This window comes from Talpa europaea (assembly GCF_964194135.1).
Source record: "Talpa europaea genome assembly, chromosome: 1".
In the NCBI taxonomy this organism is placed as follows: domain Eukaryota; kingdom Metazoa; phylum Chordata; class Mammalia; order Eulipotyphla; family Talpidae; genus Talpa; species Talpa europaea.
This window is the reverse complement of record NC_140073.1, coordinates 43,082,778-43,102,008: the sequence shown is the minus strand read 5'-3', so window position 1 is coordinate 43,102,008 and position 19,231 is coordinate 43,082,778. Positions and strand designations below refer to the sequence as shown.

The 19,231-nt window shown below is 45.3% G+C and overlaps 1 protein-coding gene across 1 annotated transcript; it reads left to right on the top strand.

The window, feature by feature from the left end:
* Nucleotides 1-5,364: 5,364 nt before the first annotated feature.
* LOC311180195 (E3 ubiquitin-protein ligase TRIM34-like) lies at nucleotides 5,365-16,348 on the top strand (the record flags this gene model as incomplete). The annotated part of the gene is made up of 4 exons (XM_084247856.1): nucleotides 5,365-5,787; nucleotides 8,113-8,208; nucleotides 8,827-9,057; nucleotides 16,055-16,348. The coding sequence occupies 4 exons, from the start codon at nucleotides 5,365-5,367 to the stop codon at nucleotides 16,346-16,348; spliced, it is 1,044 nt and encodes a 347-aa protein (XP_084103982.1).
* Nucleotides 16,349-19,231: the final 2,883 nt, after the last annotated feature.

Below are 19,231 nucleotides of genomic sequence, written 5' to 3'. Positions count from 1 at the left end.
TGAGCATTGGGGAGTCAGACAAGCAGAGTCTGTTATCTTGGTCGTTGTGGTATTGAGATTCACTGGAATTGCCGCCGGTAGAGGCCTCTGAAGGGACGTGCAGAGGAAACAAGAGGAGTTATTAATCCCAAAAGAGTCATTTCCATACACAGGACACTGAGCTAGGGGAGATTTTGACAAGAAATACGCATCCTAGTAGGACCCAGGTTACGACATACATACTGTTTGTCTTCGGGGACACGTTTGACCTGTGATAGATGGTGCCAGGAGGGGTCCACCAAAAGTGTTAACGCTGTGGGTGTGGTGAGACTGACCGTGTGTGGACTGGTCCACGAGGCTGCAGTGGCTTTGGTTGAAGAGATTTGAGCAGGACTTGGTCTCCCGGGTGCAGTTGTGGGGAAGGTCAGTTGAGAAGGTCGAGATCCGAGGCAGGACTGGGTAAGTACTGTTCTGCGTGTTCCTGGAGCAGTTGCCTGAGTAGGGAGAGGTCACTCCTGTCCGGGTAGGTGGCCACGCAGTGGGTGAGCTGCAAAAGAGGATGGTGGGCGAACTCGCCCTTGAGGTGATATATGAGCACAGGTTTGACAACGGGAATATATCTGCCAGACTTTTGCACTCGAGGAGGGGTGAAAGAAGAACAGAGTCAGGAATTGGGTGAGTGGGCATGGCCTGACGTGAGGGTATTGTGGACTTGTGGAATGACCAACTCCGCCTGTTAAAAAGAGCATAGGGGCAGGGTCTGCAGCAAGAGTCAGTTGTGAGAGCCCTTGCCGCTGCATCAGCCTTGTTACTCCCTGTGGTAACATAAGATGCCTCTTTCCCAATTTTCTACTCTTATCCTCTATCAGTATTGCTCATCCAGAAAGAAAGCTGAGCTGAGAGAACAGGAGTAAGTAGGAGGAATTTCTTTGCAACTTTTGATCTTACAAAATGATTTACTTGATGATATTAATGTATACATATATCAGAAAAGAGAGTATAACACGATGCCAAGGCCCTGAGGAAGGGTATTTAGATTAGGGGAGCCCCTGTACTTCCTCCTGTGCAAGTTGTAGCTATTAGCGGGCAGAGTGAAGGGTACCCATTGATATTGAAAAGTGGCCTGTTTCCCTCAGCTAATAAAAGGAAACAGTTTGAGGAAATGGAAAGTAGTTTAATTTGTGGACAAAGTGAGGAGGGCAGCAGACTCTCTGAAAGACCACTTTTCTGCCCTTTGCAGAGGGCGGGGGTATTTATACTAATTAGTAAAACTAAGGGGAGTTGGACCAGGGTCTGCAAAGGGGAGGCAGGAAGGGTCAGCATGTCCTTTTGATGTAGGCCTACCTGTGGGTGCCAGCTTGCTTTGCTGACACCTGGTGTTTAACTTATTACCTTCTTGGAATGTCCTTTCTTTTTTTTTAAGATTTATTTATTTATTTATTTATACATACATACATACATACATACAAACACTGGGTACCATCAGAAGCGCGGGAGGGTAAGAGAATTCACCAGAGCCAGAGCGGGGAGCAGAGCAGGCAGAAGGACAGAAGTACACTGCTGAGGGAGCAGCGGGCAGCAGGAGAGGTCTGCGTGCCATGTGGGACCCTCCTCCAGTGGTCGGGGATCAAACCGGCGCTGCAGAGGCTGCGGGCAGCTTCGCAACCCAGCGCTCAACTGCTTTGCCACTGGGGAGGCCCCGGAATGTCCTTACTTTTGCTGAGACTGCAAGAAGACAAACTTGTTAAATGCAAAGGATAAGAATACTTACCTGATGCGGCAGGAAAAAAGACCTGTCCTTTTCACTGCATCACCCCCACCCCACCCCACCCCTGCTTTCTGGGAGCTGCCTCAGAACAGTTTTTCTGTGGTTCCCTGCCTGAAGGTGCTTTAGATGGGTGGCACAGTTTTGGGCCTCAGTGGCCCCACTTTAAGTCAACCTTGTTTGGACATTTACCTGTTAGTGGATGGAGAATTTTGTTTAGAAATATCCTTTCTTTTCTCACCCTCTGCACACTAATTCTATTAAAGTGATATTCCACTGAAGGTTTGCTTTGCCTTTTGTACATGATGTGGTTTTTGCAGTTGTTAGGTTTGGAGGGCGGGGCTCTTGGGTTCACTCTGGGGAAGGTGTCACCAGAGCTCCCCTTTCAGAGGCTCGCGGTGAGTTTCCCGGGCCAGTTTCTCCATGAGACAGTGATGTTAGTTATATTTAAAGAGCAGGTTTATTATAAAAGGGAGAGAAGAATAAAGGACAATTACGTAGATAGACACATGCAGGAAGAAGGTGCTGCCCCAAAAGAGACAAGTTTTCTAAGGCAGAGACCTGCATGGTTGCAGACAGGCAGCCTGAGGAGAGCTGCCTCTGCTGAGGGAGGTCAGTGAGGGGAAGTCCTGGCAGGTATCTGTCAGGGGCAGGCAGGAAGCTGCTGCCCTGGGAGGGACAGAGAGTTGGTGAAAAGGAGCACCTGCATAGTCACAGGTGGGCACAAGGAGTGCTGCCCCAGCCAGTGCAGAGACTGCCCTGATAGAGTCTTCTCTCTGGGAGGGTCACTCCTTCCTAGAGTGGTTTGTTTGTTGTTGCCTTGGAATAACTATGTAGAATTTGAAAGTGGACAGATTTCTACAATGGCCCTCAATCTCCATATGTCTACCTTTAGGTCTGCTCTGCTGACACCCCCTACAGCATCTGATACCTGCTTGGGTCTGGTGCTTTGTGAGCTAGGCATTGGCTCCTAAGGATCTTAACTCCCATAGCTGGGTTAATGGCTGGGTAAATCCCTTCTACCCCCACTTCCAGCTCTTGGCTTTGTGAGCCAGGTTTCTGATCTTGTGGGTTTCCTTTCCACTTTTTCTATGCTTGTCCTCCATCATGTGGATGACTAGATCCCTTTAGAAAGTAGAATTCTGGGCCTCCCCTGGTGGTGCAGCGGTTGAGCGCTGGGCTGTGAAGCTGCCAGCGCAGCCTCTGCAGTGCAGGTTCGATCCCCGGCTGCCTGGCGAGGGTCCCACGTGGCGTGCAGACCTCTCCTGCCACACCCACTGCTCCCCTCAGCAGTGTATTTCATCATTCTGCCTGTTCTGATCCACACTCTGGCTCTGGTGAATCCTCTTACCCTCCTGTGCTTCTGACTGTACCGAGTGCTTGTATAAATAAATAAATGAATAAATCTTTAAAAAAAAAAAAAAACTCCTTTAAAAACAAAAAAAAGGAGAATTCTGAGGGATCCCAAGATACCCCTAGGTTGTGCACTAACAATGCAACAGAAGCTGCAATAAAGTGTCTTAAATTGTTACCGGTTCTGAAGGGTCTTTGTCTGGTTTCCTCCAATCCATTGTACATAAATCTTGAAAAGACAGTAACTGGTTTCAAGGGAGGAACATTTATTGTGGTCACACTAGAAGAGGGCAGGCAGCAGCCACCCTGAGCCACACTCCCTAGTTGAGAGCATCAAGGATCCTGCTTCATGAGGCTCATCATCAGACTGGGCTAGTGGGGAAGTAGGGTATTGGCTGGCCTTGGGTTTTCTAGCTTGGATTTCAGGGCCTTTAAGCACCCATAGATGCTTTATCTGGTCTCACATTAACACCCTCCTATTGTTACAGGGCAGGGAGAGGGGCAGCCCACACCCCGCAAACCTGCCTGCTCTAAATAGGTTCTGCCATCCGCAGCATCAGCACAAAACATGAGACTTTAATGGGAAGGAACTTTAATACAATTAGGAACCAATACAGGAAAGGCAAAAAATCTACTTTCTAAGTCAAGCACCCAAAGTTACCCATCCCCTCGTGAGTAAATGTCCATCCAAAGCATCTTCCAGTGGGGACCCACAGAAAAGGATCGGAAAAAACCAGACAAGTCTGTAGGGAAAAGAGCAAAACCAAAATCAAGACAAAATCCACCATGATCACCTCCCCAGGAGTCTCACCCACATCTGTGTCACCCAGTCCACGACCAAAAGCCAAGCGCAGTTTCCTCACGTGTCTCTCGGCTCCATGTGCCTCCTCCGGGTCTCCTTCTGGCTCCATCCTGCTTCCTTTCTCAATCTCCTCTGCAGCTTCTTCTCTCCCTGCTCACATCCACCCTCCCTTGGGTGGGCCAGGGAACCTTGAACCTCCCCCTTTCCTGGGGACCACCCTGTTACACTGTGACAAGGGAAAGTGCATCCCAGCTCTTTAGGTTTTCAGCAACAGGAAGGTAACAAACAAGGACCAGGTTCCAGGGGCCCTGTACTGACATTATTATGCAAACTGTATTTTACCCATCACCAAGTGAAGGAGGAAGTAAGTTCCTCTGAATAGGCAGTTAGGGTCACAGGCCCAGCCTTGAGCTGGCTTTCTAAACCATTCCTAAAACAGGAAATTATATAAGCCTATCCACACGCTGCAGGGAAGAGTTGGGGTATAGGCCAGAGTCTGAGGGGATGAAAGACTTCACCAGAGACAGACTAGAGAGCAGAAAAGGAGAATTTATTGAAATACACAAGTGAGAGGAGCAGGGGCCAGATGAGAGCCTGAGACTGTTTCTACTCTAGGCACCATTGATTGGTTGGGTGACTAGTCTTGGGTGTGTCCTGACTCTGCATCTGGATCCTCAGCTTAACAGCCCAGTTCCTGTGGCCACCCAACCCACAACCTTATTCAATCAAGCCTCCCAATTTGCCTGTTGAACGAGGAGTGGAGCCTAGTTTTTAACTTTAATAATGACACCACACCATAAAGCAATATCTTTGTGGGCCCAGGGTAATGCCATCTGCACATTCCATAAAACCAGATATTCAGCCAAGGGTGGCTGGCTCCCGGACTCCACAGATGACTGATTCAACTAGATAATAAATGTCTTCCTTTTCTGCCTAACTCTGGTTTTCAAGATGATTCTTTCCTCATGGAGTTTAGGATCAAGTTGCTTGGAGTCCAGGAAGTGCATGCACTTCCTTGTCTCCTTCCTTTTTTTTTTTTTTAAAAAGATTTATTTATACATGCATACAAGAATTCTGGGGTACAGGCCAGAGTTGAGGAGTGAGAGGATTCACCAAAGAAAGACTGGGTAGCAGAACATGAGGATCTCATGAAATACACTGCTGAGGGGGACCAGTGGGTGAGACAGGAGAGGTCTGCACGATGTGGGTAGCTGCCTGGACTGGAAATGAAACTCTGTTGCAGTGGCTGCTGATAGCTTCATAGTGCTGTGCTTAACCCCTTGCATCACAAGGGAGGCCCTCCTCTTTTTTTTCTTAAATATTTTATGTTAGCCTATCTTTGTTTTCTGTAAAATTGGAATTGTATCCTGGCTTTCTCGTTTGTTCCAATACAACCTTCTCAAATATACAGGGATCTGTGAGCAAGAGACTCAAGCCAGGATAGTGAGCAGCAGGGGCAACAGCTATGGCATCAAACATCTTAGTGAGCATCCAGGAGGAGGTGACCTGCCCCATCTGCCTGGACCTCTTGAAAGAGCCCCTAAGCCTAGACTGTGGCCACAGCTTCTGCCGAGCCTGCATCACTGCAAACAACAAGGAGTCTGCGGCAACCCAGGAAAAGAAGAGCAGCTGCCCTGTGTGCAGAATCAGTTACGAGCCTGGACACCTGCGGCCTAATCGGCATCTGGCCAACATAGCGGAGCAGCTCAGAGGAGTCAAGATGAACCCAGAGAGGGAGCAGAAGAAAGAACTCTGTGTGCGTCATGGAGAGAAACTCCTGCTCTTCTGTAAGCAGGATGGGAAAGTCATTTGCTTGCTTTGTGAGAGGTCTCAGGAGCATCGTGGTCACCAGACCTTCCTCATTGAGGAGATTGTCAAGGAGTACCAGGTAGGAGAGCAGGATGCAGTTAAAACAGCAGAATATATAGTTGATGGGAAATCTCCTCCTGGTTGTCTTCTCACCACACCCCACATCCCAGAGGTCTGTGATGTCTTTTCTTCCCAAGGTATTGATATAGGGAAAATTCCCCCACTCCTCTAAGTTCTAGGGCTGGATGAGCAACGAGATTAACATCAGACAGATTAGAAGGAGAAAAGGCCACCTTTAATAATGTACACATGGAGAATTTACGTGACTGTAAATACTGAAATAAAATGGGATAGATCCAGTGTTTATTAAGTTTTAAATATTTATTTTTGCATACAAGAGCTGGGGTACAGGCCAGAGGTGTGGGGGTTGAGAGGATTCACCAGAGACGGAATGGGGAACAGAACAGGTGGACTGACTGAAATACACTGCTCTGCAGAGCAATGGGTGAGACAGGAGAGGTCTGCTATGCCATGTGGGTAGCTCCCTGGCAGGAGATTGAACTCATGCCACTGTGGCTGGGGATGACTGGATAGCAGTGAGACTTTAGCCCCTGTGCCATGAGGGAGGCCCAGATCCAGTATTTATAAGGATGGGTTAAGGATGTTAAGGATGGATTAGGAGCCTGGGGTGTCAAGGAGGGAGGAGGAGGTCTCTGGGACCAGGAGGGGACAATTTCATATGGTACAACCTTGCCTTTAGATATTTGCCTTGCCTTGAGATAGATTTTTACCGTGGAAAGTTTTTTTCTAGAGGCCTCCCTGGTGGCTTAGGAGTTAAGTCTCAGCCCTATCATCACAATGGTCTGAGTTCAATCATGGGCAGGGGAGCTGACCCACAGAAGGCACAGCTGATTCTGTCTTGCCCACTGCTCCCCTCAGCAGTGTATTTCAGCCGATTCTCCTGTTCTGCTCCCCACTCTGTTTCTGATGAATCCTCTCACCCCTTTCACCTCTGGCCTACACCCCAGTTCTTCTGTGCATAAATAAATAAATAAAGTCTTAAAAAAATAGTTTATTTCTAGAGATGTTGCTAAGTCTAGGTCATCTCTTTAACATAACACTTCTTCATGACACTCACAAAAATTTTGATTTACGTTAGTTCTACCTAATAAGAGGACACATATTGAAATTTTCCAGCTTAGAAAAAGCTGGGGGAAGAGAAACACTTGGCTCACCTTTCAAGGTAGAGGACATTTCTGTGCCTCCAGCCTGATTGCAAGAGACCTCTTTATAGTGAGAAGTGGATGTTTTTGAACCGTGTGTTAAATGGGGAGGAGGGGCTAGTCCCCATGAAAACCCATCATTCCCTTTGCACATGAAGTGTAACTGAGGGACTGGGTAGATGGAGATGTTGTTTCTTTGCTGCAGGACCAAATTTCTCCTCTAGGACAAGTAGAATCATCCTGCCTTGGGGAAGGGATGGTGACTACGCTCAGACTTCTGCCTGAGACTGAATACGTTCCCACTTCAGATTTTCTCTTAAGTCGTAGGTTTGTTAGGGGGAAAGGATGTCCTGAGCTAATTCCATGCAGGTTTTGTGGACGCCACCCCCCACTACAGACTAAAGCCATCAGGACATTGAGAAAGACAAATTCTGTCACCACCAAAGAGAAGGTTGCTGGGACCTGAGGGTGGAGTTAAGCAGCCAGGTGGAGTATAAAAACCAGACACGGGCCTCCCGGTGGTGCAGCGGTTGAGCGCTGGGTTGCGAAGCTGCCGGCGACAAATAAATAAATAAATACATGCCTCTATAAATAAAAAAATAAATAAATAAAAAATAAAAACCAGACACGTGGGCCTTGGGGGGGCTCCCTATCTGCTCGCCTCCTGGCTTCAGGGCTCCTGGCTCGCGGCTAGCTCGCAGAGTACCCTTTGGGATTCCAGATCGGCGGATCGGGTAGGACGCATTTAAAACTTTGTCTCCCTTTTTTCTCCCTGAGCTGTACATTTCCTCATTTCCCCTTTCCTTGTAAATAAACCTTTTATTAACCTTTCGCGTGTGCCTGCAGTAGAGTATTGACAAGTCCTTTTAAGCGCACAGGTGAGGACCCACAGTCAGGCACCCCGTTTTGTATCGGAGCTGCCCTGTTACAGTTTGGCGTGGTTTCCAAGTTACACCTGTGGTTGACCAGCTCAAAGTAACTTTCCTTGCTTTGGTCACCATTAGCGCACTAGTTCTTAATACGTTCACACTTCAGATTTTCTTCTAAGTCGAAGGTTCTCATGATATTTTCAGTTTCTGTGACTCTGATGTTTAGAGATCATCTGATTACTTCCTCCATGACCTGTATTCAGATGTTGAGAAAGCCCATTGCTTGACCCTGGCTTGATTCCGCTCTCACAGGAGAAGCTCCAGAGAACCCTGGAGCAGATGAGGGAAAAGCTGCAGAAAGCTGGACATTTGGAAGCTCAAGTTACAAAAAGGAGAATTTCCTGGAAGGTAGGAGGAAGTTCTTTCTGAGGGATTTAGACAGAAATCTGGTAGAATTTGGGTGATACCACGAGGAAATTCCTACCTTTTTGTTATTGGATCATTAACAATCCCACAGTCATTTATTATCCTTTTCTTCATCATTTCCCTGATGGAGGAGGGGATTGAAAAGTGAACCTGGCACAGATGGATGGGTCTTTGGAGGGAAGGTTCATATGGAGGGACACTGGCCAGGACGGCAGTGCATTCTCTGTTCCAACCCATCATGCGTTTGAGTCTTTGACTCTTCTGGGGGATGCCATTTGGCCATGGCTCCTGGTTCTGGGCCAGTGTGCCACTTGAGCAGAGGGTGAGTGGTGCGATCAGGAGTAGTCCAGCTGTGTGAACATGGAGACCAGCCAGTTGCTCTGTTTTGGCTCAGGGTTGGACTCAGGGCTGCAGACTTGAGGGAATTACTTTGGAATATAATAGAGGGGAAGTAGTAGGTGAAGAGCCTCTTTAAGAATTGTTCTCTTGCTCTGTCTCACTTTGCTGTGAGAACTTTCCATTTACAGTGGTGCTGGTTCTCGTTCCTAGTCTCTGCCTGATGGGTTGAGTTCTACTTCTCTCTCTTTTCTCTGTCCTAAGAGTCAAATACAAAGTGAGAGACAAAGTGTCCAGGCAAAGTTTGCAAAACTGAGAGGTCTCCTGGACTCGGCGGAGCAGAAGGAGCTGCAAAAACTGAATAAGGAGGAAGAAGTCATTCTCCATAAATTGGCAGAGGATGACAGTGAGCTGGTTCAGCAGAACCAGTTGATAGAAGATCTCATCTCAGATCTGGAGCATAGATTGGAAGCGTCAGACATAGACATGCTGCAGGTAATGTCACAGGGCAGGGAGAGGGGCAGCCCAGATCCCGCGAACCTGCCTGCTCTAAATAGGTTCTGCCATCCACCGCATCAACACAAAACACATGAGACTTTAATGGGAAGGAACTTTAATACAATTAGAAACAATACAGGAAAGGCAAAGAATGTCATTTTCAAATCAAGCACCCGCAGTTGCCCATTCCCTGGTGAGTAGAAGTCCCCCCAATACGGATTGGCCCAGAGCAAGGCCCCAAAGCCTGGCACAAGTCCAAAGCACCTTTCAGTGGGGACCCACAGAAAAGGGTCAAACCACCAGACAAGTCTGGAAGGAAAAGAACAAAACCAAAATCAAGGGAAAACTCCACTGTCACCTCCCCTCGGGTCTCACCCACATCAGTGTCACCCAGTCCACGACCAAAAGGCAAGTGCAGTTTCTTCACGTGTCTCTCTGCTCCACGTGCCTCCTCCAGGTCTCCTTCTGGCTCCATCCTGCTTCCTTCCTTCTCTTCTCTTTACCTCCACCCTCCTTTGGGTGGGCCAGGGAACCTGGAACCTCCCCCTTTCCTGGGGACCACCCTGTTACAGTAAGATCTCAAAAGAAGCCCCAGCATCTGAGACATGAGAACCATGTGGGCAGATTTCCCTCCCCTTCTGTATTGCTGTGCTCTCTCTGGTGTGACCCTAAGGTGCTTCTGCTCTGCAGTGTGCTTCTTACATTTATAGGAATAAGTGAATGCATAAATAACAAGGGGAAAACCTCATTTTTATTAATGTGTCAAGTACAATGCAATTGTGTGAGCTTGGAATGAAGATGCATTTTATTCAGGTGTATTTGATATCCCTGTTATTGGGTGCTAGTGTTACCCATTCATTAGTTAAATCGAGTGAAGCTAGGTCCAGATGAACAAATGCACTTCAGAGTCTTAACAAGCATTTTTTCCCCCTCCCTCATGGAATGAGTAGAGATTTTCCCCCTTGTTTATCTATTTTCTGAGAAGAATTATTGAAGGCCTGGTATTTATTTTTAATTACTCAGTGGAATTCACAAATGATGTCTTATTCTGGCCCTTTTTTGTGTGAAAGGGTACATATATGTGTGTATATAATTATATATGTATGTAACTAAATATATATAATTTACTTGTTTAATTTTTTTAAATAATTTTTGTGTCGTTTTTGGCAATGTGTGTCTTCATAGGAGTTTGTCTAAGTTGTGTGCTTTGTAGATGCAAAGATACTCATATTAATTCTTTATCATCCCTTCAAGTACTACAATATTCACTGTAATGTCCCTTTGATACCAAGGAAAACCAAGGTGCTTCACGGGGACTCCAAACTGAAAAGAGAAATAACCCATGTTGTCTATTCTATTTGGCTTTTTAAATTAAAAAAAAAGATTTCTTTATTTATTCATACAAGCGCTAGGTCCAGTCAGAAGCGTGGGAGGGTGAGAGAATTCGCCAGAGCCAGAGCGGGGAACAGAACAGGCAGACTGATGAAAAAATACACTGCTGAGGGGAGCAGAGGGCGGCAGAAGAGGTCTGCGCCATTTGGGACCCTCATCGGCATTCAGTAATGGAACCAGCACTGCAGAGGCTGTGGGCAGCTTTGCAACCCAGCACTCAACTGCTGAGCCACAGGGGAGGCCTCACGTTGTCTATTCTAGGGTTTCTTGTTACCTGGTCCATAAAGGCAAAGCAACCAAGGTTTGCTGAAAAGGTTTTAATTGGTTTGCCAAAGTGCTGGAAGGCAAAAGAGAACAGCAGGTGTAGGAGGGAGGCAGCTAAAAGCCCTCTAAGGAGCAAAAGTGGCAAAGTAACAAAAGTAGCAATCTGAAGTAGGACATCCCCCCCTCAAAAAAAGGGGTAGACCCTCCAGAAGCAGGACTGGCACCCCTCCTGCATATTTAAAGTGTATGTCAAGGCCCAGTTTCTCTCCTGGGTTCTCTCCTGGTGGCACCTGAGGTGCAGGACTCTGAAGCTCTCCTAGGTTGCCTTGGCTGTGTTCCTTCAGAAAGTCGAGGCAGTCCTTCCAAGACCTTGAGTGTGTGTGTGTGGAGGGGGGGTGTTGGGGTTGGGGGTCAGGGTAGAGAAGGGCTGGGGAAGGTATCCCCATGAGGGGAGTGGGGAAGGCTGTGGGCACTTCGGTGGTTGGAAAACTAAGGTGACCACACCTGAGGAGAGAGATCCTGTATTGTGCAAAAATAAATAAAGACGTTTAAAGGATAATATGAGAAGGACAGAAGGAGGGAGAGAGAGAAATTGCAGATTGACATTCTCTGCAGTCCCCATAATTAAAAAAAAATAATCACTAGAGTGCTGGGCTCTCTTCCACCCTGTTTTCATTCTTTCTTTCTCTCTTTCTTTCTTGGATTTATTTATTTAATATACAAGCACTGGGTACAGTCAGAAGCGCGGGAGGGTGAGAGAATTCACCAGAGCCAGAGTGGGGAGCAGAGCAGGCAGAAGGACCGAAGTACACTGCTGAAGGGAGCAGTGGGCGGCAGGAGAGGTCTGTGTGCCATGTGGGACCCTCCTCCTGTGGTCAGGGAGCGGCCGGGGATCGAATCTGCACTGCAGAGGCTGTGGGCAGCTTCGCAACCCAGCGCTCAACCACTGCGCCACGGGGGAGGGCCCCTGTTTTATTTTTAATTGTAGTGATTTTCTTTTCCCCTTTTTTCTTAGTTTATGTCTCGTCGATTTTATTGATATTTTTATAGAATAAACTTTTATATTTCATTAATTTCTTTTAGGTTAGTCATTTGTTTCTGTTCTCTACATATATCGTGGGTGTGTGTTGTACGTGGTTAGCTTACTGTTCTTTTTAGTTTCTTAAAATGGAAATTTAGAAAACATCTTTTCTGGTTTAGTGTTTAATAATATAAATGTATTGCTTTAACTGTATTCCATATATTATTATTGTTTTGTTTTGCTTTTCATTCAATCCAACTTATTTTCAACTGTTTTTCAACTGTTTTTGCAATTTTTTTTCCTGTTTACCCTTGGAATGTGTGTGTGTTTGTGTGTCCTTTTTTTTTTTTTTTCTTAAATTGCATTGATTTAACAACTTGGTGAAGTTACAGATGAGACATTCTAAGTTACTGGTTTCTGTTCCTTTTCTAATGAATATATGAATATGCAGTTTAGAGAAAAAATTGAGTAAAAATAGTCAATCAGCTGCACATGTGTGTGTGTGTAAAATTCAAGGGACTGGATGAAGTCACTTATAGAGAGAGTTTAATGTGAGGAGAGAGAGACAGGAAAAGCACCTACATTAATGATGTCTGTGTGCACCTCATAAAAGGTCATGCAAACTTCTTGAAGAGTATTACAATTTTTTTTTTAATAGAGGCATGTTTTATTTATTTATTTGTTTGGTTTTTTTTTTTTGTTTATACATGCTCTGGGTACAGTCAGAAACACGGGAGGGTGAGAGAATTCACCAGAGCCAGAGCGGGGAGCAGAGCAGGCAGAAGGACCGAAGTACACTGCTGAGGGGAGCAGCGGGCGGCAGGAGAGGTCTGCACGCCATGTGGGACCCTCCTCCGGTGGCCGGGGAGCAGCCGGGGATTGAACCGGCGCCATACAGGCCGTGGGCAGCTTCGCAACCCAGCGCTCAACCGCTGCGCCACCGGGGAGGCCCGAGTATTACAATTTTCTAAATTCCCCTGAGCCTAGCATAATGCTTGACAATAGTAGCACATACATTCCATTTCTGCTGAATACACAAAAGACTATTAATTATTAAGTCATCTCAGAGGGAGTCTGCATTTAGGGAATAAAATCATGGGTTTCTACTTTTCCTTACAAGTATGTGTCATCTCCAGATACATACTTGACTTCCACAAGAGTCAAAACTGTTTCTACCTCTTGGGAAACCTGACAGCATCACATGAGTTCTGGAATGTCTGGCCTAGGTCTTGTCTTTGCATTTGTCTCTGACAACGGTACTAACTCTACCCCACCTAATCAAGGGGCAAAGGAGATGTGATGAGGCCTTATAAGTGGAGAGAACCTATTACTTCTTGACACATGATTTTTTTTTTAAATAATTAATTTATTTTTTCTTTTTCTCCTAGGATGTGACTGACATCATACAAAGGTATGTGTGGGAGGCCAGCGATGGTCTTTTTGTGCTGTGGAGAGATGCCTAATGATTTTTAGAGTAACCTGGTGTTCACTAACAACGAAGTATCATTGTGGGCAGAAAAATAGGGGTATACATTTGTCTTAAATTCCTGTTTATAAAAAATGAGTTGAAAATGGATCAGATACTATGGAAAGGAATGGGGATGGTAGGAAGCTGACAAGTTTGGGTCAGTAGTAACTTTAAAGATAAAGCATTTGACAAATGGCCAATAGGCACATGAAAAAAATGTTCAACATCGCTAGTTACTAGGGAAATCCAAATCAAAACCTCAATGAGATACCACCTCACTCTAGTGTGAATGGCCCGCACCAAAAAAAAAAAAAAAAAGGGGAAACAACAAATGCTGGACAGTATGTGGAAATAAAGGATCACTCTTACACTGCTGGGGGGATTGTAAACTGGTCCAGCCACTATGGAAAGCTTCGTGGAGCTTCCTGATAACACTAAAACCTTATTTCCGTCTGATCCAGTGATCCCACTCCTAGGAATCTACCCAAAGAACAAAAAAACACTAATTTGAAAGGAAAACTGACTCCTATGTTTATTGCAGCACTATTTACAGCAGCCAAGAATGGAAACAACCCAAATACCCCAAAATAGATGAATGGATCTATTCATGGTGGGAGAACCATGGGAACTACTATAACCATGGATATAAGAAAAAAATTAATAAGTAAAAAAAATCAAGGCTTTGAGTTATCAGACCTCTGTAACCTCATAATTTTTTTTTTAAAGGACAATAGCTTCCTTTTTTTTTTTTTTTTTACAGATTTATCTATTTATTTATACAAGCAATTTGTACAGTCAGAAGCGCAGGAGGGTGAGAGAATTCACCAGAGCAGAGTGGGGAGCAGAACAGGCAGAGTGACGAAGCACACTGCTGAGGGGAGCAGCGCGCCATGTGGGATCCCTACCCGGTGGCCGGGGATCAAACTGGTGCTGCAGAGGCTGCGGGCAGCCCCGCAACCCAGCGCTCAACCAGCGCTCAAGCGCCGCGCCACTGGGGACGCTCTGTAACCTCATAAATTTTATTTACTCTGTGTACTTATATCTAGGGTTCTTGCATATCATAGGTGCTTGACTTTTATAGGGGGAAGCCCAGATCTTCTTTTTCTGCCATGCACCCAGAATTAGCAACAATACCTTTATTTCTATAGTTCATCGACTATCTCGTGGGATATTTGGGCCCTGCTGTAAGAAACTGATTCATCTCCTCACACACTCTGGACCCAAGTATCAAGAGGCATCATCTTAATTTAATTTCATACCTACCCAGCAGCATCGACCTCTTTCTGAACACATAAAATCCAGACGACTGTTCGGCTGGAGATCATCATGTATTCTTTTCCAAGTGTTTGCAATTATTCTCAGAGAGCCTGAGTTTTAAATGTTATTCTGAGGGCCTCCCTAGTGGGGAATAGAGTTTGAAATCTTGGTTGTCTCCAGGGAGTGTTCCCAAACTTGATGTAGCTCAGACACCCAGGAGCCAGGTTCTGGAGCCTTCCTTTCTGTTTTTCTCTCTGGATCCCAAATGCATGTGGTGACTTTTCCACACATTCATTTTTTTTTTTTAAGGTAATAAAGTTTAGTTTGTCAAATCTGTTATTACAAATAATTCATATGGTTTTTAGCAAGTAGAGCGATAGATATTAATGATTTAACTTTGAAAGGAAGAATCTGCTCTTGAGAAGTCGAGACCTTCCCAGAGTCACACAGAAGTAGACATCAGCCCATTTTTTTCTGACTCTGAGGTCAGCATTTACTCTTTTTTTCTCATAGTTTCCAGGTAGAGTTCAAGTGCATTGCTTGGAGTGAAGAGATAAGAAGTCAGTAGTTTCGACAGGACAATAGTAGGGATCTATGTTTCTCATTCTAGGTGTTGGCATTTCACTCTGAAGGAGCCCAAAACTTTTCCCGAACAAGCAAGACGTGTGTACCAAGCTCCGGATATGAGAGGGATGCTGCAAGGGCTTACTGGTGAGGCGGGGTCAGCCGGCTGGGTGACTGGGGGTTGTTGCAATGGCAGGGACCAAGTGAGGAAGAAACGCAGCTTTTAGGTGTGGCCAGTGATGCTGGGGGCACTGGAGAACGTGGCTGAGGAAATGTCCTGTTGAATGGGGATCGACCAGGACTCAGCGCTACCCTTATTTACTACTTTACTCCCTGCCATAGTTCCAGGAATTTCCCTTAATCTGGAGAGGAAATTGAGTTCAGTGCTGTGTCCTTCGCTTAGATTTACCAGTTGAGATTTTATTTTTAATCATTTCAGACCTGGCGAGTGTGCGATTCTACTGGGGTAAGGATATCTTCATGTCATCAAACTTCTCTACTCTATTCACTTCATCTTTCTGAATTTTTTGATTTCTAATAGAGCTCATATTTTAAATCTCATGTTTCTCATTCTAATACACATGCAGACTGATTCTGCAGTGTCTTATTTCTCCCTAAAACCAAAATACTTTCCATTTCCTGCTAAGTTATTCTCATGATTTTTCTCGCAATGTCATGTATAAGGACACTTCCTGTCCCTCACCCAAACCTTTAATTTTTCTGCAGTTGATGTCACCTTGAATCGGGCCATCAATGGACACTGTGTTGCGATTTCTGCAAATAAGAGAGAACTGAGATATTTGTGTGACAACAATCCAGTTACAAATGGGAATTTCTATTATGATTATTCTGTCGTGGGATCACCACTTCTCACAAATGGGAAACATTACTGGGAGGTAGATGTATCCAAAAAAAGTTCCTGGATCCTGGGGGTGTGTGGGGAAAACCATTACAAAGCATGTGCATTGAAGTTTAATATGAGAGTTCATGAGTCCACTTTTAAACAAGATTTTTATGCTGGATTACAGCCTGCACGAAACATATGGGCTATAGGGTTAGAGAATCGATCAGAGTATCGTGCTTTTGATAAGGACACTAACTCCCAGGAACCGAAGATCTTGTCTCTTTCCATGGCAGTCCCTCCCAGTCGTGTTGGGGTTTTCCTAGACTGTGAGGTGGGCACTGTCTCCTTTTACAATGTCACAAACCATGGATCACTCATCTATGAATACCCCAAGTGTTGCTTTCCTAAGAGTATTCTTCCGTATTTGAATCCTCTGGATTGTACATTCCCCATGACTATTTGTGAACCAGACCCCTGAGCCTTCTTGAGCCCTCATGCACTTCCCTGGAGTGCCTTTTGCCTTGGGGGCATCTAAGGCACTGAGCTTATTTCCAACATTCTGCCACCTTTTCCTTGCTGCCTCCTTTCTTTTGCATTTGACATCCTATATTTACCAACAGGTTGTATCACTTACCTTGTGTCAGATTTTTCCTAAATATCATGCACATTAAGAGAGACTCTAAATTTATCAATTTCTATTCTCCCAAGGAAAAATGAGGCCCCCTGCCCTCTGCCAAGTGTTTGTGATCTCATTTTCTCTGCCACTGACTGAGAAAATGAAGGCGTTAAGTAGTAAATATCATAAATGATAGGTACTAAGAGAGGCTGTTGTGTCCAGTGTGTATCTTTTTTTTAAAATAAATTTTATTTTTATATTCCCCATACAATTGTAATCCCCTTATTTTGACCCCAATCCCTCTACTCCCCGCCCCCCCACCACCCATAGAGTGTCTCTGGTTAATAGTTGTTTGTTGATTTTGATTTTCACTTTCTTATAGTTATTCATTTTCCTGGTCCCTTATTTAAGTTTTCTAGATTCCTGCTATGAGTGAGACCATCCGTTATTTTTCTTTTTCTTTCTGGCTTATTTTGCTGAGCATGATCTCTTCCAGCACCATCCATGTTGCTGCAAATTGCATGTGTTTATCTTTTTGATTGCTGAGTAATATTCCATGGTGTATATGTACCACATCTTCTTGATCCAGTCATCTATTTTGGGGCATTTGGGCTGTTTCCAAAGCTTAGCTATTGTAACTAGTGCTGCTATAAACATAGGGGTGCAGGTGCTCTTTGGAATTGATGTTTCTGTGTCCTTTGGGTAAATACCTAGGAGTGGAATTGCTGGATCATATGGAAACTCTATGTTTAGTAGGTCGGGAAATCTCCACACAGCTCTCCATAGTGGTTGGACCAGTTTGCACTCCCACCAACAGTGCAGAAGAGTTCCTTTTTCTCCACACCCTCGGCAACATTTGTTGTTGCTAGTTTTTTTAATATGTGCCATTCTCACTGGTGTAAGATGGTATCTCATGGTAGTTTTGATTTGCATTTCCCTGATGACAAGTGATGTTGAACATTTTTTCATATGCCTGTTGGCCATTTGCATTTCCTCTTCAGAGAAGTTTCTTTTTAGGTCTTCTGCCCATTTTTTTTTTTTTTTTTTAGAGGCATGCTTTATTTATTTGTTTGCTGGTTTGTTTGTTTGTTTTTGTTTATACATGCACTGGGTACAGTCAGAAGCCGGGAGGGTGAGAGAATTCACCAGAGCCAGAGCGGGGAGCAGAACAGGCAGAAGGGCCGAAGTACACTGCTGAGGGGAGCAGCGGGCGGCAGGAGAGGTCTGCGCGCCATGTGGGACCCTCCTCCGGTGGCCGGGGAGCAGCCGGGGATCGAACCGGCGCCGCAGAGGCTGCGCGCAGTTTCGCAACCCAGCGCTCAACCGCTGCGCCACCGGGGAGGCCCTCTTCTGCCCATTTTTTGACAGGATTATTTTCTTTGTTTGTGTTGAGTCTTATCAGCTCTTTGCAGATTTTTATGATCAGTCCTTTATCATTAGTGCTGTGTGCAAAAATGTTCTCCCAGTTGGTGGGGTTTCTCTTTGTTTTTGTTATTGTCTCTTTTGCTGTGCAGAAGCTCTTTAATTTGATGTAGTCCCAGCTGTTGATCTTTGCCTTCACTATCACTGCTTTGGGTGATGTGTCTGTAAGATGTCTTTGATGTGCATATCACGTATTGTTTAACCTATATTTCCTTCTATGTATTTCCGAGTGTTTCTTTTTTTAATTTTTTTTAAAGATTTATTTATTTATGCATGAACTGGGGTACAGGCCAGATGCATGGGATGGTGAGAGGATTCACCAGAGACAGAGTGGGGAACAGAACAAGCAGATTGACTGAAATACACTGCTGAGGGGAGAAGCGGGTGAGACAGGAGAGGTCTGCTGCACCATGTGGGATTCTCACTGGCGGGCCGGGATTGAACCAGCGCTGCAGAGTTTGAGGACAGCTTCACAATGCGGTACTCAACCGCCTGCGCCACCAGGGAGGCGCACAGAGTGTTTAAATTCAAGTCTTGTCACTCCACATACCAGCAGTTTAACCTAGAATAAATACTTAAAAGCTGTGTTAATTTCCTTCATTTTTATTTTTTATTTTATACATTTTTTACATCATTTTTCATTTTTGCACAATGTGTGCATTTTCATCTTGGTTATAGTCCCCATACAATTCCCACCCCCCTTGTTTTGATCCTACCTCCTCGTCTTTACCCCCGCCCCAGCCCAGTGTGTCTCTGGTTTGCAGTTGCTTGTTGATTTTCTTAAACTAATGTTGGTCAAAAAAACCACATTGTGAGAAATGAAATAGCTACCGATTGTGATCTTTGTAAAAATGGAGGTTCTGTGTTCCCTGCCTCGCCTAATGAAAGGCAGAGCTAGTGGGGATGAGCAGCTGAAGAAAACTGGGAGGAGACCCCCAGAGGGGAGACTGGAGGAAGCGTGTGGAGCAGAGACACGTGAAGAAGGAAGCCTGCTCGCTTCTCAGCTTTGGACTTACACCGTGGACTTGGGGGACACGGAAGGACCCGTGGAATCTGAGACATGGAGAGACACTTGGGAGAGGGGTGGTGGGTGGAGACGGACAATGGCAGCCATTACCTTAATTTGTACTTTATTTTGCAATTTTTCTTCCAGACTTGCTTGCCACCTGATGCCTATTTTCTGTGGTTTCTTGCCAGAAGGTGCCTTAGACTGGTGGCAAGCTTTGGGCTTCAGTGGCCTGCTTTGGGCCAATCCTGTTTGACTGGACGCTTGCCTTTGAGGATTGAATAACTTGGGGTGTTTTACTGGAAACTGTTAACGCT